The sequence below is a fragment of the Anomaloglossus baeobatrachus genome, chromosome 1, assembly GCF_048569485.1.
Source record: "Anomaloglossus baeobatrachus isolate aAnoBae1 chromosome 1, aAnoBae1.hap1, whole genome shotgun sequence".
Taxonomy (NCBI): Eukaryota; Metazoa; Chordata; class Amphibia; order Anura; family Aromobatidae; genus Anomaloglossus; species Anomaloglossus baeobatrachus.
The window spans coordinates 142,059,554-142,087,219 of record NC_134353.1 but is presented as its reverse complement, the minus strand read 5'-3'; the positions used below and the strand labels follow the sequence as shown (position 1 = coordinate 142,087,219).

Below are 27,666 nucleotides of genomic sequence, written 5' to 3'. Positions count from 1 at the left end.
CTTAACTCTCAACTCCACTGCCTGGTTTCCCGCCTCCAGGACTGTGTACTCCTCGGTGGGCGGAGCCAACCGCCTGGCCCACCCCCTGGTGTGGACATCAGCCCCTGGAGGAAGGCAACAAGGATTTTTGGTGTAGCTTTAATGTACCTGTCGCGGGCGGAGGAGGGGACGCTGCGCTCTCCCACTGCTCGCGTCCGGCTTCTGCGGCCTGCTGCTGCTGCTCGGTGGCTCGAGCGATGGGCCGGATCCCGGGGACTCGAGCGGCGCTCCTCGCCCGTGAGTGAAAGGGGATTGGGTTTTGGGATAGTTTATTGTCCGTGACGCCACCCACGGTTGTGGTGATTAAGTGGACACCACCGCTACTCTGTCTGGGGAGCCCGGGAGTGATGGTATGGAGCAGCCAGTTGTTGATTTGCCCCTCCGTGGGTAGGGGGTTTGGTGGTCCCGGGGCCCAGTGATGGGGTTGATATGGTGGACAGGCGGGTATGGGGCCTGTGGAGGTGCAGGGGCGCAGGGACAGCGCTGTGCCGCACGGCACGGAGGTACTCACTCAGCCAGTAAACACGACACAGTTCTCGGTAAACAAACTGCTGGTTGGACGGGTCCCTCGGACGGTTACGGTGCTGATGTTCCCTGCAGTTAGCGGTGACGGCCTCTTCCCTGCACCTATGTAAAGTCTTTTGGTAGCGATGGGTTCCCACCGGTTACCCGCTCCCCGACCTGGACATGAGCCGGAGGAGCCACTCTCTTGCCCGCAGGCGCTGGCCCTGGGAAACTGGTGCCTTGGCGGTGGCGGTGTCTCTCCTTAACGGTCGGACTGTTGCCTTCAATCGGGACTTGGTTGTTAGGAGACCTGGTGGTCCCCTTCACTGACGGATTTGGCAAATTATGGCGACTCCTAGCCTTGCCGGGATCCGAAAGGCCCCTGCCCTGGTGCTGACTGTTCTTCGTATACCGCTCCGGTACCGCCGGGTCACCACCCGTCCGCGGTCCTTCCAGCAACCTCCACACAGTCCCCCTGCAGACTATCACCGCCGTCTGCTGACCTTGCTGTCTCAGTCCGGGGCACACACCCGGACCAACTTCAGGCTTGCTTAACTGTTCCTTTTTTGTCACCACTCTTACTGTCCTCCTTTACCATTTCCTTCTACTTCCTCCTCCAAACTCTATCTGCTCTTCACTCAAGCTCTGCCTGAGCTAAAACTGCCTGGTTTTCCCGCCTCCAGGGCTGTGAACTCCTCGGTGGGCGAAGCCCACCGCCTGGCCCACCCCCTGGTGTGGACATCAGCCCCTGGAGGAAGGCAACAAGGATTTTAGGTTAGCCTAGGTGTACCTGCCGGGAATGTGGGGTGCATGTGATGTTGTGACCTGTGACCCCTGGCTTGCCCAGGGCGTCACATACCTATCCGGGGTGTAGGGTGTGGTGGTGGTGTTATGACCTGTGACCCCTGCCTTGCCCAGGGCGTCGCATTTATGCTTGAAAAAAAGTTAACCCAAAATTTTTGGAAGGTGACAGTTGTGTATAGCTCATTTTTGGGGTTGTGTGAAATTATATACAGTTTTTTTAGTGTTACTACAATACACGCAAAGCAAATAAATGTGTTTTGAGAAAACGTGTTTTTGAAATAATTTATCAGCGAAAGACTTCATTTTCTGGAGAAATTTCAAAGATGCCAACACTTTCTGCAAAGATATATAGAGTGAGCGAGGGAGGCGGACGCACAGGGAGGCAGACGCACAGGGAGGCGGACGCACAGGGAGAGGGAGATAATATTGTCTGGCATTAGAAAGACACTCTTTCCAGAAAATATTATGGAAACCATCTTCATCTGTGGACAATGCATGGTAATGATTTGTTTTTTCATTCTGATTCTATTAAGCTATGAACACACTGGGTTTCTGCAGTGCATTGGCGGTTTCATCATTATGCACCAGAGAATGAGATGAATAAACTCCTTATCGGTGTCCATTCTTCAGCTGCTGACACACACAGCAGACACGATTGTGGGACTGTCCTGAAATTGACACTTTCCGAAAAAAGTGAAAGTGGTGTGGATTTGAACTGCTCGATTCATTGGCCTCATTGAGGTTTCATCTGAATGTTTAATGCATTCGAGGATTTCGTCGAGTCCCACTAAAAATGACTGCATACAGGACCATGGTCTGCGCACATGACACTTGTTTAGCTGCAATTGGATGAAATCTTAGAAATATAGCTCCTACGCAATCTGACAATCTGGCAATCAGTATTGGGCTTATTGGAAATTTGCAGAAGCTGGTAAGGGCAGTTTTCCGTTTTTCATGTACAGTGCCTACAAGTAGTCTTCAACCCCCTGCAGATTTAGCAGGTTTGATAAGATGCAAATAAGTTAGAGCCTGCAAACTTCAAACAAGAGCAGGATTTATTAACAGATGCATAAATCTTACAAACCAACAAGTTATGTTGCTTGCTCAGTTAAATTTTAATACATTTTCAACATAAGTGTGGGTCAATTATTATTCAACCCCTAGGTTTAATATTTTGTGGAATAACCCTTGTTTGCAATTACAGCTAATAATCGTCTTTTATAAGACCTGATCAGGCTGGCACAGGTCTCTGGAGTTATCTTGGCCCACTCCTCCATGCAGATCTTCTCCAAGTTATCTAGGTTCTTTGGGTGTCTCATGTGAACTTTAATCTTGAGCTCCTTCCACAAGTTTTCAATTGGGTTAAGGTCAGGAGACTGACTAGGCCACTGCAACACCTTGATTTTTTCCCTCTTGAACCAGGCCTTGGTTTTCTTGGCTGTGTGCTTTGGGTCGTTGTCTTGTTGGAAGATGAAATGACGACCCATCTTAATACCCTTGATGGAGGAGCGGAGGTTCTTGGCCAAAATCTCCAGGTAGGCCGTGCTATCCATCTTCCCATGGTTGCGGATCAGATGGCCAGGCCCCTTGGCTGAGAAACAGCCCCACAGCATGATACTGCCACCACCATGCTTGACTGTAGGGATGGTATTCTTGGGGTCGTATGCAGTGCCATCCAGTCTCCAAACGTCACGTGTGTGGTTGGCACCAAAGATCTCAATCTTGGTCTCATCAGACCAGAGAACCTTGAACCAGTCTGTCTCAGAGTCCTCCAAGTGATCATGAGCAAACTGTAGACGAGCCTTGACATGACGCTTTGAAAGTAAAGGTACCTTACGGGCTCGTCTGGAACGGAGTCCATTGCGGTGGAGTACGTTACTTATGGTATTGACTGAAACCAATGTCCCCACTGCCATGAGATCTTTCCGGAGCTCCTTCCTTGTTGTCCTTGGGTTAGCCTTGACTCTTCGGACAAGCCTGGCCTCGGCACGGGTGGAAACTTTCAAAGGCTGTCCAGGCCGTGGAAGGCTAACAGTAGTTCCATATGCCTTCCACTTCCGGATGATGCTCCCAACAGTGGAGACAGGTAGGCCCAACTCCTTGGAAAGGGTTTTGTACCCCTTGCCAGCCTTGTGACCCTCCACGATCTTGTCTCTGATGGCCTTGGAATGCTCCTTTGTCTTTCCCATGTTGACCATGTATGAGTGCTGTTCACAAGTTTGGGGAGGGTCTTAATTAGTCAGAAAAGGCTGTAAAAAGAGATAATTAATCCAAACATGTGACGCTCATTGTTCTTTGTGCCTGAAATACTTCTTAATACTTTAGGGGAACCAAACAGAATTCTTGTGGTTTGAGGGGTTGAATAATAAATGACCCTCTGAATAAACGTTTTTCTCAATTTAAAAAAAAAAAATAAAGAAATAACATTCTTTTTTGCTGCATTTCACACTTCCAGGCTGATCTACAGTCCAAATGTCACAATGCCAAGTTAATTCCGAATGTATAAACCTGCTAAATCTGCAGAGGGTTGAAGACTACTTGTAGGCACTGTATGTGTTATGGGATTTTACAGTTAGAACCCGTACCTATTATAATCCATGGTGGGACACATGTCTGTCTTTTTTTTTTTTTTTGTGTGGACAGTATCCATGCAAAAATCACAAATACATATATCCTTTTTTTTTTCTTTTTCTTTACTGGCATTCTGCCCGAAGATTAACAGTACAAGTCTGAGTCTGAAAATTGCGCACCACAAACAGATGCATCCATGTACTATCTGTGATTAACATTGCAAAGGATAGGAGAAGTATTAGTTTTATACTAAAGTACTATACATGAAAATACTGATGATTCTGATACTGTTTGTTTTTTTTTCTTAATGTTTGCGAACGAACGTTGACGTCTGAATGTGGCTGAAAGATTTGTTCTCACAAGTTTTCGGTCTCTGATTTTGTCTTTGATCCGCTGCGAGCGTGCACAGTCCATGACTGGATCCGCTTCTGTTACCTGTGTACTGGTAAAATTTGCGTTGCGTAGGGTAAAGTCTGCAGCATAAGAGTATGTGCACTCTACTCCTGTGCGCTGCACCTACAGTTTGCCTCAATAACTTTTTGTACTTTCTGCCTCCATGTATCCAGATATCGGTTTCCTATACAGAGGGCGATTGCAAATAAAACCTATACTATGCAACATGTGTTTACAATGGGTTCCTACGGAGGACTGATGCCACGGCCTCTATCCTGGCTGTGGCTACTGTTGGCCACATATATCCTGACTGTATGGACCACACAGTGGGCACTTATCCTAACTCAGCAGACTTAATTGTGTATATGGAAAAGTGCCTATGTAGGGGGCTTGGAAGCGAAAGTTATGGATTTCTGAGCTGTGTAGCCGTTCATAGCTACATGAGTAAGCCGCAGAGCTGATCACTGCTGCACATGCATTAGACTCCTTCTTGTTTCCATCTCTAACCAAAGTATTTTCTGTCTTTAGTTGACAAAGGCAAGCAGAAGCCGAGCCCCCGAGGACCGGTCACCCAGGCACAGACTCCTCCTGTCGATGCCCAAGCTCTTGAATTGGTCCGGTGTAAGGCAATATGTGAGAAGCAGAGTGGCGTCATCCAGCAACTAAAGAACTTGCTTACAAGCAGGAATCAAAGGTTCGAAGCGCTCACGGTGGTCATCCAGCATGTGATCAACCAGGTAAGCTGCGGCCTGTGAGGTCATATCTTCTGCCCAAAATAAAGTACTGAGATAAATAAAATGACTTGTGGAAAGCCCCTTTTCACATGGCCGCTGGCCGCACTAGACCCTGACGTCAGCTGTTCTCACCATACGAACTTCATCTGGCCCGATGTTTCCCCTCTATAGGCCACTGCAAGAAAAATGTTATTCTGGATGCTGCATATTTTAAGTAAATGGAAACCATTGTTGTGTAGTGGTCTGGACAGGCCAGGTCCATCACACGGAGCCCAACGTCTACAGAACAATTCTCTGTCCTGTCTCACCAAAGAGAAGCCATGTTGAATGGGTTATATGCAGGGCTGGGGAACCGTGGATGTCTTCTTCCAGAATTGGGCTGCGCTCGTTCATGGATTGTGCCATGTTTTAAGTGGCTAAGTGAGCTGCAATACCATACATCAGCTGAGCACAGGTGCGGCACTATTTTTGGGAGAAAACTTCCTGGTGTGCATTAGGACACATTCACACACTAAGCATTTGAGTTTTTACCTCAGTGTCTGTAAGGCCACATACACTGAGTATTTGGGGAGTTTTTACCTCAGTGTCTGTAAGGCCACATACACTGAGTATTTGGGGAGTTTTTACCTCAGTGTCTGTAAGGCCGCATACACTGAGTATTTGGGGAGTTTTTTTACCTCAGTATTTTTAAGCCAAAACCAGTTGTGGAACAATTAGAGGAGACATAGAATAGAAAAACAGGCACCGCTGCTGCATTTATCACCCACTCCTGGTTTTAGCTTCCAAATACTGAAGTAAATGGTCACCAGATACTCAGTGTGCACATGGCCTTAGGGCTTTTATAGAGCGTGTCTCCTCAGAAAATGATCTGTTTGCTTTAAGACAGTCATGTTTTTATGTTAAATGTATATTTATTATTTTTTTTTTTAAATTTTGCTATTTTCACACTGACCACTAGGCCATATAAGAAAGTCAAACTTTCATCACTCTTCTTTTTTGTATATGATGAGCATGCACAAATTAGGTTAAGACTAAGCTTATTGGGAAGGGAGGGGGAGGAGGTGATCTGTAACATCACCTATTGTGAATGGAGCATCCTGTGTTATCTACTGTATATAGAGGTGTCGCCTGTAATTCTGCCTGTGATAATGAGATTGCTGAAAAGCCATCTGTATAGTACTGGAAGAATGAATCGAATATTGAATAGTACGTAATATTTTGTTTAATGGGTAATTTTCTAATGCCACATTCCCTTAGAGGAAGTTTGTCACATATGACCGTCGTTTCTTTTCTGATTCGTTAGGACATTTATAATTTTAAAGAGAACCTGTCAGGTGCAATATGCACCCAGTATCATGAGCAGTTTTGGGTGCATATTGCTAATCCTTGCCTAACTCTCCCTGTATCTAGTAGCATAGATAGAGAGATCTCTAGAAAAAGAATTTCTTAAGATCTTTTATCTTATGCTAATAAGTGCGGGGACTAGTCTGAAGGGCGTTATATCCACGGACTAGTCCGCCCTCTTAGCATGGTAGCACGACCACAGAGGCATACTAACATGCTATGCAATTCGGCATCACCAGCGGTAACGCATGTACTTGTGTTTTTTTCTGTGACAGATCTTCTGAATGCCCAGCACTTCCGGTCATGCGCAGTATGAAGTTAGGTGTACGCGTCCCGGCTTCAGAGAGGTCTAGTGCACATGACTGGAAGTGCCCGGCATTCAGAAGAGCGAACACAGGTACACGCATCATCGCTGGTGGTGCTGAATTGAATAGCATGTTAGTACACCCCTGTGGGCCTGCTAAAATGCGAAGAGGACTGACTAGTTGGGGGATATAACTAGTCCCTGCACTCATTAGCATAAGATAAAAGATCTTTAGAAATACTTTTTTTTTTTTAAACATCTCTTTATCTATGCTACTAGATACAGGGACAGTCAGGCAGGGATTAGCAATATGCACCCAGAACTGCTCATGTTTCTGGGTGTATATTGCACCTGACAGGTTCCCTTGAATAATTTTCTATTCCTTCAGCAAAACCTGTGACGTCATTATTGCTGACTACTGATCTTGGTTCCCTTTAATTCTTTTCCCATTCTTCACTTTTGTGCATTTGTGATTTTGCAACTATTTAAAGCTAAATAAGATTTTTTTCTTTTTTTTTTTTTAGCACTAGTCTGTTCCCTTCTCAGACCTTTATTACTATAAAGTCTACCTCCAGGATAATCTTTCCTATGATCTTTAATCACATTACTTGCCTTAGTTATTTCTTGTGAGGCATGAAATGCGTTGGTATGTGTTCGGTGGGTGACACACGGCATCTCTGGCTTATTAGCCGGTCTTGTAGATTAGCTGATTTGTTTGGACAGCGTCCTATAAACGTTGGGAGTGTTGGTTGCCACAACAAACCATGTGTAAAAGTGTGAGTGGGTGTAGGTTCAGTGTATCAGAGGAAACGGGAAACCGGGAGAAGGAAGATAAATGTCCTGGCCCGTGTTTACTTTGTTTTTTGGTGTCTGCACACTTAGCAGCTGTCCGTAGTGATCAGATGACTTGTGCGCTCCAGATCTGTGATTAATAAAATACTACTGTAACTTAGTTTGTGGTTGGTGTTATGTTAAATGTGGAGTCCTGTGCTGGAGACTTGTACAGATTTATAACATGTTACTTGTATGGCTCTTAGTTTCACACGGATTTACAGACCTCATCATCACTGTCCCTACTGATACTCACAATCTAAATTCCCGATCAGTAGGTCTATAGAGTGTGGGTGTAAAGTCACAGGGAGAAGATACAAACTCCATGTCCTTGGTGGGATTTAGGCTGGGTTCACACATAGCGACAGCGACGTCGCTGTTACGTCACCATTTTCTGTGATTTAACAGCGACCTTGTATGTCACTGTTATGATCGCTGCTTAGCTGTCAAACACAGCGACGCAGCAGCGATCATAACGTCGCTACTTGTGCAGAGAGCAGGGAGCCGCGCACACTGCTTAGCGCTGGCTCCCTGCTCTCCTAGCTACAGTTCACATCGAGTTAATTAACCCGATGTGTACTGCAGCTACATGTGCAGAGAGCAGGAGCCGGCAGCACAGGCAGCGTGAGAGCGGCGGAGGCTGGTAACGAAGGTAAATATCGGGTAACCACCTTGGTTACCCGAGGTTTATCCTGGTTCCAGCTTACCACAACTGCCAGACGCCGGCTCCCTGCTTGCTTCATTTCGTCGCTCTCTCACTGTCACACACAGCAATCTGTGCGTCACAGCGGGAGAGCAACAATAAAAAAAAACGAACCATGGCTGTGTGTAACGAGCAGCGATCTCACAGCAGGGGCCAGATCGCTGCTCAGTGTCACACACAGCGAGATCGCTAATGACGTCACTGCTGCGTCACAAAAACCGTGACTCAGCAGCGATCTCAGCAGCGATCTCGCTGTGTGTGTGAAGCACCCCTTAAACTCCTGGTCTGAGCAAAGCAAGGTTGCTCAACACTGAATTACCATGCTTCCCGTACATAAGAGAAAAAGTGACCGCCATGTAGACCTTTGAGTGAAAGAACCATGTTAGTCCCTCCCCTTAGGCTGCTTTTACACTACGTTTTTTTTTTAACATGCGTCATGACTGTTTTTTTTAACGCAAAAACGGATCCAGTGAAAATGCGTCTTCATTTCAATGGACTTGCGTCAACATGTGTTCACATGTGTTTGCGTGCATCATAGTGAAAGTCCAGCGATTTGCAGTTTTTAACTTTTTTCAAAAAAGCTACTTGTAGCGTTTTTGAGCTGCGTCCAAATACCATTTTTCACTGGATCCTGACTATACTGCACTCTCTCCTCCCACTCTCCCTCCCCTTACTCTCCCCCTCCCCCCCCTTCCACTCCCCCCTTCCACCCCCCCCCTTCCACTCCCCCCCTTCAGGCTTGATCATGGCAGCGTCTGAGACAGCTGACATGATCAACCCATAAGTAAAGTGAAAAAACACACACCGAAAAATCCTTTATTTTAAATAAAACACAAAAAAGCCCCTGCTTCACCGCTTTATTAACCCCCCTCCCCCCCGAAACACACAGCTCCGGCGTAATCCACGTCTTTCGATGCTTGCATCCAGCCGCGACTGACACACGGCGCTGAATGCAGCCTCGCAGCGAGACAGCAGAGGTAACCACAGGGCATTTCCCACGGCCGGTAATGTAAACACGCATTACCGCTCAGGAGAAATGCAGAGTGTGCTCACAGGGACTCTCTATCTATCTATCTATCTATCTATCCTTCTATCTATTCTATCTGTCTATTTATCTATTTATCTGTATCTATCTCAGAAGGAAATTATTTTTTTTTTTTCAATGTTCTTTATTGCATTGAATGCATTAAAGCTCATGTACCAACCCGCATGCGGCAATACCGCGGTAAAACCGCGGCAAACCGCATGCGGTTTTCGGATGCAGTTTGCCGCAGTTTTTTACCGCGGGTGTGGTAATCTTTCAGACCCTGCGGAATTTTCTTAAGAAAATTCCGTTTTCTAGTGCGCACAGGGCCTTATAATGCTATTGACATTTAGATTAACCCTATATCTGCAGGTTAATGGCATTATCCAATCTGTCCATTTAAAGTTGGCATTAATGTTGCCTATGAAGAGGACCAGGATGTGCACGGTTTTTGGTTTACTTCAAAGAGGACCTCCAAATGTTTTTTTCTGTTGGGTTTTCAGAAGAGCTTCCCAATCCGGAGAAATACCTGTAAAAATTATAGGACACCGTCCTCCATCACTATCTGTGATCCTCTTATTGACCTGCCTACAGGGGTTGTCCAGGAATGCATTTTTATTCATTTTATTTTTTAATTCTAAAGACTTGCATGTGTGTAAAACCATAAATCCAGATACACTCCTGTCGTGGCCTAGTGCTGCCTCTTCGCCTTTGTTTAGACTGCCTGGGTGGCGTCATGGTCTGCAGCGGTGGCGTCATGGTCTGCAGCGGTGGCGTCATGGTCTGCAGCGGTGATGTGTGCTGTAATCACTGAACTGAAGAACTCTGCAGACAACAGAAAGCACTGGGCTCAGTGATTGGCTGAGTATTGGTGAGTTTGTTTTATACACGATCAGGGCTTCAGGTAACGTTTTCCTGAACATCACCTATAAGTATGGAGAAGTTTTGGTGCTCTCCCTATAAAGCCCCTGCCACACTGCTCTCGTGCCATGTCTTGTGTGCAGTAAATACTCCCTTGCTTTGTCACATGGTACATTTGAATAACTCTATCAATCTTTAATAGCCATTTTCTATATAATGGGGTTGTTCATGTAAAACTAAACAGGACCGGTTTGGTCTTCACTGCGGCGGAGCACTCGCACCATCCTTCCCAATATCAACTCTGATTTTGAAAAACGGGTTTCCAAACTAGACAACTGAGCGTGAACTTCCCTCCACTGTTTGCTGTTCAATAAAATAGGACTGTGTCCGAGCAATTTCATTACAAAGGTCGTGTGATACCTTGAGGAGATGATGTGATTGTGTGGTCTTCACTCATCAGAGAGGCGGTCAGTGATGAATGTGATATCCTGCAGATTGTGATGATATAAAACAGCGCCCATGTCATTGTCAGCTGGACATGATTTCTTTCTTTGTAGCTAGGATTAGTAATAAAAAATAGTTCTGTTTTGAGCACTGACCGGTTTGGATAGTGGTCAGAGGCGATTTTGCGTTGTAGAGCTACTTTACACGTCTATGGACAAAATGAGGTGGTAATTTTTGTTTTCTTTGACTTCTTAATGTACAGGTCTGAATCTTCCAAATATTCCATGTACTTTCAATTACATTTTTGGTACGTTATTCCTGGTCGTACTATTGTAGATAAGACCTATAGCATTGCAAAGAAGTTGTCCTCCTGTGAATGACATTTTAACAGCAATCATAGGCACGGACTCCACCTTTTTCTGCCGTTCTCCACCCCTGTCCTCAGACTGGCGCCTTGGGTTACCGGCCTCCAGCACCCTTTCTCCCTTTCTCTAGGCTTTGCGGCTCTCCAGGGTTTCTATATTGGTCAGTCCAGGAATTCCATTGGAGTCCAATGGCTTCAGTGAGCACGGTGACTTGTAACCCAATATCATAGCGTGAGATTCATGTGTCTGATTAACTCTTGTGTATCTATAGTGGGTGAGGATAGCACTAATTGTTACTGTTGTGTTTTTGTTAGTTTATGATGGACTGGCTCTTTAGATTTCTTTTTTATTCTTATTCTCAATCTTAGAACAGAGATTACAGTAGATTGAGTGGTAGCTTTCATAGATCTAATTTTAGATAGCTCTGGGTAGGGCATGAGCAAATTGATCTGTGGTGAAAACTGATGCACTGGACAGAAGCCAACCGAGGGTCTTATTATAGTACGCTAAGTAGTATGTGGACACTGTACCGTGAGAGCGGCCAGTACTGTACAGAGCGTCCGTGTCACGCTAAACTCAATTTACAGAGAAGAATTGAGGTTTTTCAAATAGAAATGTGGAGGCTTGGTCAGGTTTGCCAGATGTGATATTCCCTTTAAAATTGTCAATAGGCAAAATTGGACCACTCCCTCTTACTGTTCAATCACGTGGTGTGATGACTTTGTAAGCTTGTCCAAGACCTGATAACTGGAAGCTCCTGGACCCAAAGGTAAAGTCTGTAACCCGATCTGACGCCTACAATGCACTACAGTAGTTATTGTTAGTGTTGAGCGGATCCGAACCTTAAAAATCCGGATCCGCGCGGTTTCAGCGTCCGATCCGGGTCCAACTCGGACCAGAGTATCTGGCTGCACGATCCGGATTCGGGACTTTTTTTTTTTTGTTTTTTTTCTCTCACTCTCTCTCGTCCCTGGATCCGCTCCCCCATTGACTTATATTGGTCCGAACTCCGGATCGGATCCGGACTTCTTTGACCACCCGCACCCAGACCCGGATTATTAACAGTCTGCTCAACTCTAGTTATAATACCTGTCTTTTGTGGCAGAAGGGTCTTTTGGCTCCTCATCAGGAACAAGGGGCTCTACCAGAAAAGAAAAAGATGGCATCACATATGTGCCAAATAGAAAAGCCTTAGCGCATCATCCATAGGCCACAGTAGTAGTATACGGAGGCATATTCTTGGCCTAGGTGACTGGGGACTTACCAATACGTTTGATATGCCGAAAGTGGGGTAAAATTGTGTGAATATAGCCTTAAGGCCCCATTACACGCTAAGATTTATCTGACAATGTCGTCGGGGTCACGGATTCCATGACGCACATCCGGCATCGTTAGCGACATCATTGCATGTGACACCTATGTGCGACTCCGAACTATCGCAAATAGGTTGAAGATCGTTGACACGTCATTCACTTTCAAAATATTGTTCATCGTTTGTATCGCAGCAGACTTATTGATACGTTTGGCACCCTGCCAACGACGAACAACATCCACACGACCGCCTTGGTCAAACAATATATCGCTGAACGATTTTGCTTCACTTATGAGATAGTTATGTATGACCGCTAATAAACTCCCTATGTGCGATCTCGGCAAATCGTAACTACGATCTGGGCGTGTCACATCCCTACTGAGATCGTCAGATAAATCGTAGCGTGTAACGCCGCCTTTATCCTCCACTATAGTCTCAACCTGTGATTGTGCACTCTTCATTTAAAGATCCCCAGTGTAGATAGTGAGCTCCTTTTTATGTTCTGATTTCATTGTCCTCCTAAAGCCCACGACCATCGTTTCCGACTCCAACATAGATAGAGCCTTCAGTTCGTCCAAGTGTTCATATGTTTTCAGCAGGTAGAGAGGAGAAAGCTGCTGCTATAGGAAATAAAGGGATCTGGCATCGAAATTCAACAGCCTGATCCTTCTCTTCCCCGACATCGAGGGACGTTAGAGGGTACCGTATATTTTAATAACCCACAGAAATATGTGCGGTTAGCCAACTTTCATCCGTGTATCAGGGCCTTTAGCATATCTTATGTTTACTGACCATCTCCTGCTTTTCTGGCATAGGAGCGATCCGGTTATATTTACTAATGGGTGTTCTTTTTTTTCTTTTTCTTAGAACAGTGCAACTATTGAACACTTGTGTAATCAGCACTAGCAGAACTGTGTAAATAGTCTAACAAGAAAAGACCGTGCATTGTACAATGTCCGCACTCTTGAAGTGAACCTGTCACCAGGTTTTTGCCACCTAATCTTAGAGCAGTGTAATGTAGGGGCAGAGATCCTGATTCCAGTGATGTCACTTACTGGGCTGCTAATTAGATATTTTGATCTTCTGCTGATTTGAACAGTGATTATCATTAGAGGACTACTTGGTGTGCTGCCAGGTAGTCCAGCATATTCATGAGCTCTGTATAACTGCTAGATCTGCAGCAGAGAAAACATTGATTTTATCAAAATGACAGCAAACAGCTCAGTAAGTGACACATCGCTGAAATCAGGGTCTCTGGCTCTACATTATGCTGCTCTCAGATGGGGGGCAAAACCCTGGTGACTGATTCCTTTCAAGGTGGCCATACACATTAGATTTTCAGGTAAGCCTGCTGATTGTGGCATCTTATGTGTATAGGGGTGTCCCAACTCTCCTCCGACCTCAAATGTTGGTCAAAGAAATGGTCTGGAATATTTGATGCTTCTCATCTCGCAGTAGTCGGCCAACCATAGGTATCTGGCAGCAGCTTATTCCCCTCTCCCTGTTAAGAACACACGATCGGGCGGAAGAAAGAATAAAACTTCCCATATTCATCTTAATATTTCCCTTAGCTTAATAATAGGACACTTACCGTTGAATGGCATTAACTGTAAATAGTCAAAATTATTTTGAAGCGAATCCGTCACCAAGTTTTTGCCACCTATTTCTTAGAGCAGCAAAATGTAGGGGCAGAGACCCTGATCCCAGCGATGCCACTTACTGGGCTACTTAGTGTAGTTTAAATAAAATCTAAAAAAAGGGGAGAAACATCTGGGCACTGCAGCTCCAAACATTTACTCACAGACCGAAATCGTGCTCAGTAATGGACTTCCATCAGTCCCGGGTGGTGCTCAGCCAGCATTGTAGTAGATCATCAGCTGAATCCAGAGAAGAAAGGAGGGCGGCACTTCAAGGTGGGATTCTGCAGTTTTAATAACTTTTTTGTAAACAAGTTGCAACATGTAAGGGGAGAGGGAAGTGCAGGCACGCCGGACAACGACCATTTCGAGAAACGGCTGTTGTCCGGCGTGCCTGCACTCCCAACGGCCGTTTCGCGAAATGGTCGTTGTCCGGCGTGCCTGCACTTCCCTCTCCCCTTTCATGTTGTAACTTGTTTACAAAAAAGTGATTAAAACTGCAGAATCCCACTGTGAAGTGCCGCCCTCCTTTCTTCTCTAGATTCAGCTTTTAATAAAATCTGTTTATCAGCAGATATTATTATTAAGGGACTAGTAAACCTAATGCCATGTAGTACTCTATTCTCGAGCTCTGGATAAACCCATCTTCACTACTGATTGTCCATTTTCTGCCTCTGCACAGTGTACACAAAAAGCTGCTAATCGTTGTGGCCGGGGCTATACAGGGCTTGGCATTCAGAGAACTGCTATATCTGCCGCAGATAAAACCCTTATTTTGACAGCAGCCTGGTAATTGACACATCATTGGAATCAGGATCTCTGCCCCTACATTATTCTGCTCTTGGATGATGTATCAAAAACCTGGTGACAGCGTCCCTTTAGGGATGTCTTAATCGAAAGTAGTTCATATAAAATGTGAGACTGCGGCTGTGCACGGAGTACAGACTGCTGGGTTCAACCGATAAGTTGCATTTAGGCCATATTTACAGATAATGGTTTTGCAACCTTTTTTTTTTTTTTTTGCAAATTTATATGTATTGGGAATAATTATACAAGAAGTGTGATCGATTCCTTCATAACAATGATTTGACGGTAACATTACGGGTGCTGCTTTGTACGGCAATACAAGCAGGTCCTGACTGACATTTTTAGCATGTAAATTTCAATTACGAGGGTAGTAAATATCAGTATAATGTAAAGATTCCATTGACATGGGAATGAATTGGCGGCACGCACAGTCGCAGCATGTGAGCCCAGCCTGTGGTTATTACAGCCACGACCCGTAGATCTGACGGGAATATCTGCAGGGAGCGTCCATGCTTTGCTCAGCTTCTGCATAGCCCTTATCAGGCTGGTGCCCTGTGTAAGCTCTGCTGTCATTCCATTGTTTTCTCAGCGTCTCTGGCACCTAACACCATGCTTATGTCATTGCATTAAAATAAAAATAAATTCCTATGGTTTATCTCTGGGGATAGGTTATCTGCTTTATCCTGTTTGTTGAGCTTTAGGCTATGCCCTTTGTGCCCTGAAGAAGGTCCTTTACTTCTAGCATTGGGTGAGAATTTTACAAATGGCCTCACTTGTCCTTTTTACTATTTGATTAGTTCTAGTGAGTGTAGAGTACTGGGTTAGTGTTCACACCGTGATTTCTGCAGTGTTTGAAGGATTCCCCGGAATCCCCTTAAAAACAGGATTTAGACACTCACAGGGCCATAAATTGAAATGATGCGAATAGTTACGTTTCTGAACATGTCGGTTTGTTACACAGGCACTGAAACCGAGCAGACACGTCTCTGCCAGCCTGAGCAAGCATACACATTCAGAACAAGAAAGTGGTTCCTTTTGAACTCCATTCATATAATTTTAGATTATGGGCCTGTTGGTGTTGTCTTTTGAATCCTCTTTTTTTTAGGGACCTCCTATATTTGCTACCATTAAAAGTTGGTATGAACCATAAATGCAGTAGATTTTCCAAGAAGACATTTGCTGTTACAGTAGCAGCATTGAGGATTAGAGTTTGATCAAGCATTTAAAGGGAACCTGTCACCGTTTTTTCAGCGTATAAGCTGCGGCCACGACCAGTGGGCTCTTATATACAGCAGTCTACTATGCTGTATATAAGAGCCCAGGCCGCTGTATAGAACATAAACACTTTATAATACTCACCTAATGGTCTCGCTGCAGTGGAGTTGGGCCATACGGGCGTCTCCGTTGTCTGGTGCCAGCGCCTCCTGTGTCGGCCATCTTTGTCCTCCTTCTGAAGCCTGGGTGCATGACGCGGCTACGCCATACACACTCGCCGGTTCCACGCAGGCGCACTACAATACTTTGATCTGCCCTGCTCAGGGAACATCAAAGTGCGCCTGTGGAGGACCTTAATGCCGGCGAGTGTGGATGACGTAGACGTGTCATGCACCCCGGTACAGAAGGACGAAGATGGCCAAAAGAGGAGGCGCCGGCACCAGACAATGGAGACTCTCATCTGATGAAATCCACCGCAGCGCAACCGTTAGGTAAGTATTATATAGTGTTTATGTTCTCACAGCGGCCTGGGCTCTTAGACAACATTCTAACATGCTGTATATAAGAACTCCGTGGTGGTGGCCGCAGCTTATAGGCCAAAAAAAGGTGACCGGTTCCCTTTTAAGAAGCCTCTGCATCCCTAGCTTATTCCCATCCCAGCACCGGCCTCTTTAACTTGATTGACCGCTCGCTGTCTGTGTGACCTGAGGCACCAGGCAAGAAACTCAGACCGTGAGCTATCCAGAAAGAGAGGCTGGTGCTGGGCATGGAAATCCTCACAGGAGGCAAAGACTAGCAGACTGCTCCGTTACATCAAGAGCATTTTAAAAGGGTTTTCTCATCTCCAAGATCCTCTCTTAATATTTAGTAGGTATAATAATAATTAGCAAATACCTAAAATTAGAAATGTAGTATAGTTCTTCTGATTCACTGTCGCTTACCTTATGTGCAGGGCATTGCAGAACCTTAGGTATCAATGGTTAAGACCATGCATATAGTGACAGTTAGGTATCCATATTTACGACCACTAGCAACTAACTGTCACTATATGCATGGTCATAACCATGGATACCTAAGGTCCTGCAATGCCCTGCACATGAGAAAAGAGACACGGCTATCAGGAGAACTATATTACATTACACCTACTACATATTGGCATAGGATCTTGGAGATGGGAATACCCCTTTTAACACCTCATTTGCATATGCAGTAAAATGCTAATTTCCAAGGAATACAGAAATAAATGAGATGTAAAAGAGGTGGTTGATTTTGCATTTCACAAATTTGAACTGCCCATATATGCAGTTAGAAAGGCGGGGGCAGACTCGTCACCATTGATGTAACCTGTGCAGCTGCACACGGGCCCGAGAGTTGAGGGGGCCTATTCTACATCCATAGCAGGAGGAATTGAGCACTGTGATCTATTGCACTGTAAAGGGCCCCTTTATTGTTGGTGCAGAGGTCCTTCTCTGTTTCTGTTCACCAGTGGGTGGAGGGGTTTGATCATGACAGATTTCCATTGAAGGGAACCTGTTGGCAGGTTTTTACATATGGTGGAGGTATGGCTGTGCAGGTGCTTGTCCCACAATAAAATCTTTGCTAGATTCCTTTTGATTGACACATCAGGTCTCTACAAAGAAGCGATATGTAAATTAGGCTGGAAACGCATCGGTGGCACGCCAAGTGCAGTGACACCCCCCCTCCCCCAGTGCACTTCCTGCCTCATTCCCCATCACTTCTGGTGGCACATCAGATGTGTATAGGAAAGGTAGCATTTTTACTGCTGAATAAGCGCCTATACGGCCGTACCACTACCACCGTATGTAAAAATGCGCTGACCGCTTCCCCTTTTTTATACCGAAAAAGAAAAGTAAGTTCTTGGTGTGATTAACCTGGTGAGAACCGTTCTCATGAAGCTTCAGTTTAGCACATCCCTAGTTTGGACCTGTAATGGTCGATCTACCTCTCTGTATTGGTCTGTAGTGACTTTTATCTATACATTTCAGAGTTTGCTCTTGTGACGTGCCTTTCATAATGCCATGTTCTTTAGTTGCTTCAAATATTTTGAAGATAATATAAAATGTAAATAGCTGCAAACCATTCAAGTTTAGACATCTTGGCACATGTTACTGGTATGGCATGCCGGCATTTGTACGGGCGTCCTCGCTGAGAGACCATGTCAGCCTTTACTTTAAGAAGATCTGTAATGTGTTACATATATGCATAAACCCTAATGAGCTTTCCAGCAACAACATGCAAAGATATATAATTGATTAGAAGCATAATCTAGGTATAGTACAATTCTGGCTTCCTAATCCCCCACCTGCACCCTTGTATCCACCTTAATGATAAAGTCCTGGTTAGTCAGAAAATGGATAAGGCGCGAGAAATCCAAATGTATGGTTGAGTCTGCGTGGAATGGGCTTAGATTATTTTACTTATCTGTTTACCTTTTTGTCATCTACTATATTAATATTCTTTATTTTTAATGCACCATTGCGTCCATGGTCCTGTACATCTGTAAAGGGTTTACATACAAAATCTAAAAATTATAATGAACAAACTAATGTAGACTGGTAGAGAGAGGAGAGGACCCTGGCCTAACTGGCTTACCAATTCTAGCGTAATAGAGAAGGAGCCAGTAGGTTGGGGGGTTGCACCAGCTCCGATGGTATTGAAGAGATAGTGGGGTCATTACAGGCTGTAATGTTTCCTACAGAGGTGGGTTTTCAAGTTGGATCTAAAGGCAGCTTCCGTATGTGGGAGATACTCGAACGTGTTGGGACGCAGAATTCCACAAGATGGGGATACTGGGGAAACCTCTTGGAGGAAATTGGGTGAGGAACATATGAGAATAGGGGAGAGGAGGTGGTCTTGCTAGGAGTGGAAATTGTGTGGGAAGATATTGGGAGATTAATTTGGAGATATCTGAAGGAAAGGGATCATAGACAGCCTTGTAAGTTAAATTTGATTTCTTGGGAGATTGGAAGCCAATGAAGATGTTTGCAGGATGGAGAGGTGGATGAGTAACCAGGGGAAAGGTTAATCACACAGAAAAGTTTTAAGACCAGATTGGAGGGGTACAAGCATGTTAGTAGGGAGTCCACAGAGGAGGCTATTCAAGTAGTCGAGGCAGAAGATGAGACTAGGCGCTAAAATTTATTATATGTGGTTTGAAGTACAGCGCAAAGTAAAGTGTTACCCCAAGGCGTGTGGTACAGGTGAAAGCAGTATGTCATTTAGTGATGTATCTGGTAGGTAAGTTAAGTGAGATGGAGGAAACATGATTTATCCAAATTAAATTTTAGGAAGCATGCTGAAAAAAATGAGGATATGACAGGAACTCTTGGCATCAGAGAGGTGACTTCTGAGCCGGAGACGTACCTTTTGAGTGTTGTCAGCATATACTGTAGATGATACTGGAAGCCATGGGTGTTTGAGTTGTTCCAAGCCAAAGTTATGAGTGGAGAAATGTAGAGGTCCCATGACAGAACCATGAGGGACACAAACAGGGATAGAGCAGGATGAGGAGGTGGTATGGGAATGGGCAAGTCTAAATGTGCAGTTAATGAGGTATGATGAGATACAGGAGAGGGCCAGGTTGGAGAGGTGGAAGACGGATTGTAGGTTGTCAAAGAGCACATTGGATAAGATACTGATGGGGAGGTGGGTGAAATCAATTGGGAATAGTCATTTGGAACTATGGCTCGACGTATATATTGTGAGGAGGGATAGCTTTTTCAGGATAGGTGTGATTGTTGCATTTTTTAAATATTAAGTTTAAACACCAAAGTTTAATGCTGGGTTGAAGAGATGAGGGTTGAAGAGATGGGGTAGAGCTGTGAAAAACATGGTGACGGTGGGGAGGAGATGGGAAGTGTGCAGGGGCGTAACTACCACGGTCTCAGAGGTTGCCATCGCGACCGGGCTCTCGGGCTTAGGGGGGCCCAGCTTGCAGATCAGAAGCCAGCTCCTCTCTGAGAGGAGAGAGGAGCTGCACTGTTCTGTGGCAGACTATGCGGCCGCTATATGAATCAGGGGGGCCCAGTGTCAGCGGCGGCACCGCCCCCCCCCCTAACCAGTCATTGAACACACCAATGGTTAAGCATGGAGCGGAGCGCTCTGCTCCATGTTTCACCATTCTCCCCCTGTGCCTGCTCCTGTCACAGTGCAGCTGAGGGCCGTGATGTCACCACTGTGCGACTGCAGCCCGGGCTCAGACTGCAGAACGTAGGGCGGGAGGACAGTGACCGGAGCTGCAGGGTAATGAGGAGGGATGTGAGGACGGAGCAACGTGGGAACGAGGAGAGGTGAGGGCTTATTGTTTTTTTGTTTTAAATCAGTGAGTACACGGTAGCCAGCAGCCTATGGGGGCTGCACTGCACATGGAGGCCTATGGGGGCTACACTGCACATGGAGGCCTATGGGGGCTACACTACACATGGAGGCCTATGTGGTGCAGTATAATATATGGAAGGCTATGTGGATGCCATTATTGTATTTGGAGAACTATATACGAGGGGGGGGGGGCAAAGACACAAGCATGGGATGGTAATTTTTTTTTTTTGTGCTGAGGGAAAAAGGCTCCTTCCCTCAGCACCCAGCTTTCCCATGCTCTGCTGTACATCTTCTCTCAGCACCCAGCTTTCCCATGCTCTTATATAGGAAAACTGGGTGCTGAGGGAAAGATGTATAGCAGAGCATGGGAAAGTTGGGTGCCGAGGACAAGATGGATATCAGAACATAGGAAAGCTGGGTGCCTATAGAGGGATTTCAGATCATGGGAAACCTGGGTGCTGAGCGAAAGAGCCAAATGTCAGCGTCATTATCCTGTACCCAGAGTGTCGGTGCCATTATCCCGTACCTAGAGTGTCGGTGTAGTGGGGGCCTCGTTCCAAACTTTGCGCCGGGGCCCATCAAACTCTAGTTACGCCACTGGAAGGGAGTGTGATTTGTAGAGATGAGTAAGGCTGCTTTCACACATCCGTTTTTTCCTGTGCGGCACAATCTGGTGCTTTGCAGAAAAACCGCAACCGCATGTGGTTTTTTCCACTGCGCATGCTCAGTAGCCTGCCGCAAGCGGCAAAAACCGGACGGGCCGCATGTAAAAAACTTATGCAAAGGATGCGGTTTTGTCGCCGCATCCATTGCATAGATTTTAGAGCCGGATTGGCCGGCTCTGCTAAAACCGGAGGTGTGAAAGCAGCCTAAGCTTTCCTTCAGTGATGGTGGAAAGGAAGGTTATGGGGCAAGTGCATTGGTAGGTTTTATAAAGGGGTTGTGGTGGTTGAACAGTAAAGACTTGTCTGAGTTTGATTTGTTTTTATTTTTTTTAAATCAGAAGGTTTTTTTTTTTTTTTGCAGAAATGAGGGAGGTTGAGGGGAGGAGGCCAGTAAAGTGTTGATTAACTGGGATTATGAGATAAGAATATATGAAGGTTATGAAGTAGTCCTGTTTATCATAGGTAAGTGCTAACGTAAATGTGAGAATTGCTTGTCTCAACGTGGTAGTCTTCCTCTGAGGGCGTTTTCTTCAAGCTCTGCTCCGCAACCCTTGTGAAGTTGATGTTCCAGGGTTGGCTATTGATTTGTCACCCTCTGGTATGCAAAAGGAGAGCTCAAATCAATACATGATGCGAGTATGGCATTGTAGAAAACATTGGCTGTGTCGTGGAGTGAGGATATGGTGGACAGGCTTCGCCCCAGGGAATAACGGCACCTGCGCGAGCTCTGGCTGGGAGCAAGTCACAGAAGAAGAATTCAGGGGATTATTAACTGGCCGCCTGCAATCCAGACGTTTTTACCTATAGAAAACATTTGGGACCCAAAACTCCAGCAAGTGTTTTCCTCTTTCTAGTTGTTTACAGACTTGTAAAAAGGAGGAGATACTACACAACGATAGACTCGGACCGGTGACAACTTATTTTGAGACCTGATGCTTCCTTTAATTTCTAAATTATTAGATCTTTTTCCCATTTTCTTGTGAAAAAAATACGTTTCAACTCCTATTGTGACTAAGATATTTAAGAAATGACCAAATCATCTTGTTTTCTGTACGTTTTACAAAGCGTTAACCAACTTTTTTGGAATTGAGGTTATAGATCAAAGCACATAGCAACATTAAGGACATCGATGGTCCTAATAATGGGCTGTGCATGATTTGCTTGTTCTGTGGTTACCATTTCACAACTTTTGTGACATAAACTGAGGATCAAAGTTTGATATGAGGCAAAGCAAAACCATAGTCACAAGTATCTATAAGTTGGTTTTCTGTTGTTCGGTTTCTATAAATACATAGAATTTATGGTGCCAGTCTGGCTTGCAGTCAATCACACGAGCCATAGGCTGCGTTAAAGGAAACCGTTGGGTCCTCAAGACTTCCAAACAGCCATCATTAAAGGGTAACTGTCATTTAAATTTTATTAATAGTACACAAGAAAATAAATGTAATGCACCTTATCAGAGAAAGCCTCCTCCTGGACTGATGATTCAGTAATAGTATAGTAATAAATCTGGCACACTGAAGTTATGACACATGAAACGTTTCTTTAGATTGCTGAATATAATTTATTAGTGCAAAAAGTTGAGAATAATTTATCCAATTTATCCGTTTCGACCGTATCTTATGGTCGTTGTCAAGGACAAAATTATCTAGGATTACAAAAAATATGTACAAAAAAGAAAAAAATGAAATTAGTACAAGAACATAACATCAAGCCGATTTTTTCAAAAGCCTGCATCATAGGTTTTGATCATATACAGCACATAATAAACATAAGAATCGTGAGACAAAAATGAGCAAATCTGTGCATTTATACAGATACCTATCTAGCAGAAGACAAGTATAGTGGTAATAATACATATGCAGCATGCACACCCACCTATAGCAACACTGTGAAGATATGCATTCAATGCTAAATGGACATCACCATTGGGTATAATGGGATCAGAAAAATCGATCCTACGTGTGAAATGAAGAGAGGTATATAATAAGTCACATGGCACACAGTAACATATTTCAGAAATGGCATATTACCAATGAAAATTAATGAATATATATATACCTCACATACTATCAGTTAGATATAAAGAAGATGGCCAAGACCTTTATTGCAGGACTGGGAAAACGCAAGTATATGTTGTTGTTTTCTAAATGTAGATCAAAATATATCATTATTTCAGCGTACTGAACAAAGTTATACCTAATGGAAACATTATGTAGGAAAGAGACACACTACCTGGTTTACTGGACAGAAACCATAACACAAGACACTAGTGGGAGTAGAGTGATTCCCACACTGAATGTTTCTTAGTTACCTCCAAATGAGAAAATGCTAGAATGAAGGGTACATACGAATTAAAAGTATATCTAAGAGTATAACCTCAGTATAAGACACATATAACAGGGGATATGATGGAAAAATGCTCCATACTACCTTATTACAGTGTTTCTGGACAATGATTGTCTGGTACTGCTACCATGGGAAACAGGGAATACATGTCCCTTTAAGACTCTATAAAAGATCATATGCATAGTGCAAGAGTTAGAGGCAATGAGTCAAAGGTTGTTTAAAGAAGAAAAGCACCAATAGAAGCACATACCTGGAAAGGTAAATGGGAACTCACAAGCAAAGAGTTGCTAGGTAGATTTGTGGAGGAACAAGTCTGGGAGAAAATATAGATAGAGATCAGAGGTAGTCTAACAAGAACCGGACAGCGTGGGTAGATAGATGACGCATACCTTATGATGCTGGTGTTGGATATAGGTCCCTGGATAGTGTGCGCTGTGCCACGCTTGTGATAGTCTTATATATTGTAGGTGAGATGGCGTTCACCGTCCCACTTCCGGGTTGTGGAACGCAGTGTGCTGACCGTGGAGCGCACGCCGCGCATGCGCAATGCCGTCACCAGCATCGCGCATGCGCAGGGAGCGGACCGCCGGGCAGCAAGCAAGGAAGGAGGTGACATGACGTATTGCTGGAAGGGGCGTATATGTAAACAAGCCAAGTGGAGAATGACAGTGAACAGGCCTGTGGATTGCATGCAGCACGAGCGCTGCGCCTGGCTATTTGCGCAACGCACGAGCCGGACACAGAGCACAGGCCAGAGTGAATGGCTGATAACAGTGTTAGATAAACATTTATATTGCCTACATAGTGACAGGTGACGATGAAACCGGGTGAAAGTAGACTGTTGCTGGTGCCAATAGGTGAGGGATCAAGTGGTGGGTGCCTGAAAATGAAAAAAACAAGTTAGACCCATAATCACTATCTAAATCTATATCAATAGCACTCCTTATATTGGTCCCTATACTGAGGTTTTACAAGAAGGATACACAGGAGATAAATAAACAGGACAATTGCATAGCAAAACAACCAATGAGGAAAGCAGAATCACTGAATCCCACAAAACATACATAAAAAGCAGCATAATTGGAAAAACAACAGAGGTTAGATGCATTACAGTTATATGTACATATCGTGCTCTCTATTTAAACCCTTGGGTTCCAATGTATTTAAGGTGAAAATCCAATAGGATTCCCTCTCTTTAAGAACCAGTATGCGGTTGCCGCCTCTTCTGGCGGGTGGGACATGTTCTAATACCTGGTACTTAAGTTGGGCAATAGTGTGACCATGTGTAATAAAGTGATATGGAATCGGTAAGAGAATTTGTTTGCACCGTATAGTAGATTTATGCTTGCTGATGCGGTCTCGGATATGTTGGGTAGTCTCCCCAACATATCCGAGACCGCACGGGCATTTGATCAAATAGACCACAAAAGAGGATTCACAGGTGAAGAAGCCCCGCACGGGAAAGATGCGACCAGACAGAGGATGGGTGAAAGTGCTCCCCTTAGTGATATTATTGCACTGCACACAGTGTAGGCAGGGGAAATTTCCTTTTCTAGGAGTGCCAAGGAAGGTTTGTCTCTGCGAGATCGTATTGGAGCCAATATCAGCCCTAACAAAGTTGTCACGAAGATTGCGGGGTCTCTTGTTGCAGAAAAGAGGAGGTGAACCAAATTCACTGATCTCAGGATAAGCTTTACCCAGGAGTGGCCAATGTTTGCATATGATGCCCTTAATTAAAGGAGAAAAAGGATGATATGTGCTAACGCACGTGATCCGAGGGGCCATCTTATTAGTCGTGGTTTTCTGGGAAGACCTCCTATCTGCAATGTTGGCTGGATATCCCCTCTGGAGGAACTTATCACTCATCTCTAGGGACCGCCTCTCCCGTTGTAAAGGGTCCGACACTATACGTTCGACGCGTTTGTGCTGAGAGATAGGGAGTCCCTGTTTAGTATGGCGTGGATGGCAGCTAGTGTAGTGTAGCAAGCTATTACGGTCAGTGGGCTTGACATATAGGTCGGTGCTGAGGGAACCCTCAGATAAAGTCACCAGGGTATCAAGAAAGTTAATTCTGTTCTGATCATGGTGGATGGTAAAAGAAAGTCCTGGTTTGAATGAATTCATGTCAGAATAGAATTGTAATAAGGATGCAAGGTCACCGCGCCAGATCATGAAGATGTCGTCGATGTATCTCTTCCAGCTAACTGAATGTTCTAACCAAAGTGTATGTTGGTAAACAAAGGTTTCCTCAAAATATTCCATGTAAATATTAGCATACGGGGGTGCCAAATTCGAACCCATAGCGGTTCCCCGTTTCTGTAAATAAAATTGGTCCTGGAAAAGAAAGAAATTGTTTTCCAAAACCAATTGTAAAAGATCAAGGCAGAATCTATTTTGCGAGACCGAGTGGGAACTGTGTCTGCCTAAAAACCACTCAACTGACCGGATGCCATCTTGGTGTTGAATACTAGTGTAAAGGCTGTTGACATAAAGAGAAACCAGAATACAGTTAGTAGATAACGATCCAATAGATCGCAAATGTGACAGAAAATCAGTGGTGTCCTTCAAATATGACCTGATCTTAGGTATGAGGGGAGTGAGAATCCTCTCTACGGTGATAGCCAGTGGTGATAAAACAGATTCTGTTGAAGCAACAATCGGGCGTCCTGGGGGTTGATTCATGTTTTTATGCACCTTGGGCAACGTATAAAAGACCGGTACCACAGGATGGGTTTTGATCAGGAAATCGGCAAGTTTCTGATCGATAGTGTTGTTGCCAAGATGAAAATCGATGGTACGTCTGATGAGCCCTTGTATCTGAGATGTGGGGTCTCGTGGAATAGCTGCATAAGTGTCAGTATCCCTAAGCTGGCTAAGGATCTCATCAATGTAATATTTCTTATCGAGTACCACTATGGCACCCCCCTTATCGGCCGGCTTGATGACAATAGTGGAGTTATTTTTAAGATCCTGTATTGCTCGGCTCTCTTCAATGGTGAGATTATTCTTAATTTTAAGATGCCCCTCATCTATGGATTTAAGAGTTTGACTGATTTCTCTGGAAACCATGGTAACAAACGTTTCTATGGGGTGGTAGGTCTTAGGAGGGTTAAAGGTACTGGGGATCCTAAGATCCAATTGTTTCAACCGGAACATATTAGTGGAATCAGGAGAGACCAAGGGAGGATCAGACTGTGTGGGTCGGTCAGGACTAAAGTGAGCCTTTAACCCACACAGTCTGATCCTCCCTTGGTCTCTCCTGATTCCACTAATATGTTCCGGTTGAAACAATTGGATCTTAGGATCCCCAGTACCTTTAACCCTCCTAAGACCTACCACCCCATAGAAACGTTTGTTACCATGGTTTCCAGAGAAATCAGTCAAACTCTTAAATCCATAGATGAGGGGCATCTTAAAATTAAGAATAATCTCACCATTGAAGAGAGCCGAGCAATACAGGATCTTAAAAATAACTCCACTATTGTCATCAAGCCGGCCGATAAGGGGGGTGCCATAGTGGTACTCGATAAGAAATATTACATTGATGAGATCCTTAGCCAGCTTAGGGATACTGACACTTATGCAGCTATTCCACGAGACCCCACATCTCAGATACAAGGGCTCATCAGACGTACCATCGATTTTCATCTTGGCAACAACACTATCGATCAGAAACTTGCCGATTTCCTGATCAAAACCCATCCTGTGGTACCGGTCTTTTATACGTTGCCCAAGGTGCATAAAAACATGAATCAACCCCCAGGACGCCCGATTGTTGCTTCAACAGAATCTGTTTTATCACCACTGGCTATCACCGTAGAGAGGATTCTCACTCCCCTCATACCTAAGATCAGGTCATATTTGAAGGACACCACTGATTTTCTGTCACATTTGCGATCTATTGGATCGTTATCTACTAACTGTATTCTGGTTTCTCTTGATGTCAACAGCCTTTACACTAGTATTCAACACCAAGATGGCATCCGGTCAGTTGAGTGGTTTTTAGGCAGACACAGTTCCCACTCGGTCTCGCAAAATAGATTCTGCCTTGATCTTTTACAATTGGTTTTGGAAAACAATTTCTTTCTTTTCCAGGACCAATTTTATTTACAGAAACGGGGAACCGCTATGGGTTCGAATTTGGCACCCCCGTATGCTAATATTTACATGGAATATTTTGAGGAAACCTTTGTTTACCAACATACACTTTGGTTAGAACATTCAGTTAGCTGGAAGAGATACATCGACGACATCTTCATGATCTGGCGCGGTGACCTTGCATCCTTATTACAATTCTATTCTGACATGAATTCATTCAAACCAGGACTTTCTTTTACCATCCACCATGATCAGAACAGAATTAACTTTCTTGATACCCTGGTGACTTTATCTGAGGGTTCCCTCAGCACCGACCTATATGTC

General features: G+C 44.6%; 1 protein-coding gene across 7 annotated transcripts in view; it reads left to right on the top strand.

The window, feature by feature from the left end:
- MTUS1 (microtubule associated scaffold protein 1) overlaps positions 1-27,666 on the top strand; it is a 282,742-nt gene that overhangs the window by 197,593 nt on the left and 57,483 nt on the right. For all 7 annotated transcript variants that reach the window (XM_075347095.1, XM_075347097.1, XM_075347096.1 and 4 more), the window contains one exon: positions 4,840-5,048. In XM_075347095.1, the coding sequence (XP_075203210.1) occupies positions 4,840-5,048 (209 nt within the window). The remainder of the gene's footprint in view (positions 1-4,839; positions 5,049-27,666) is intronic.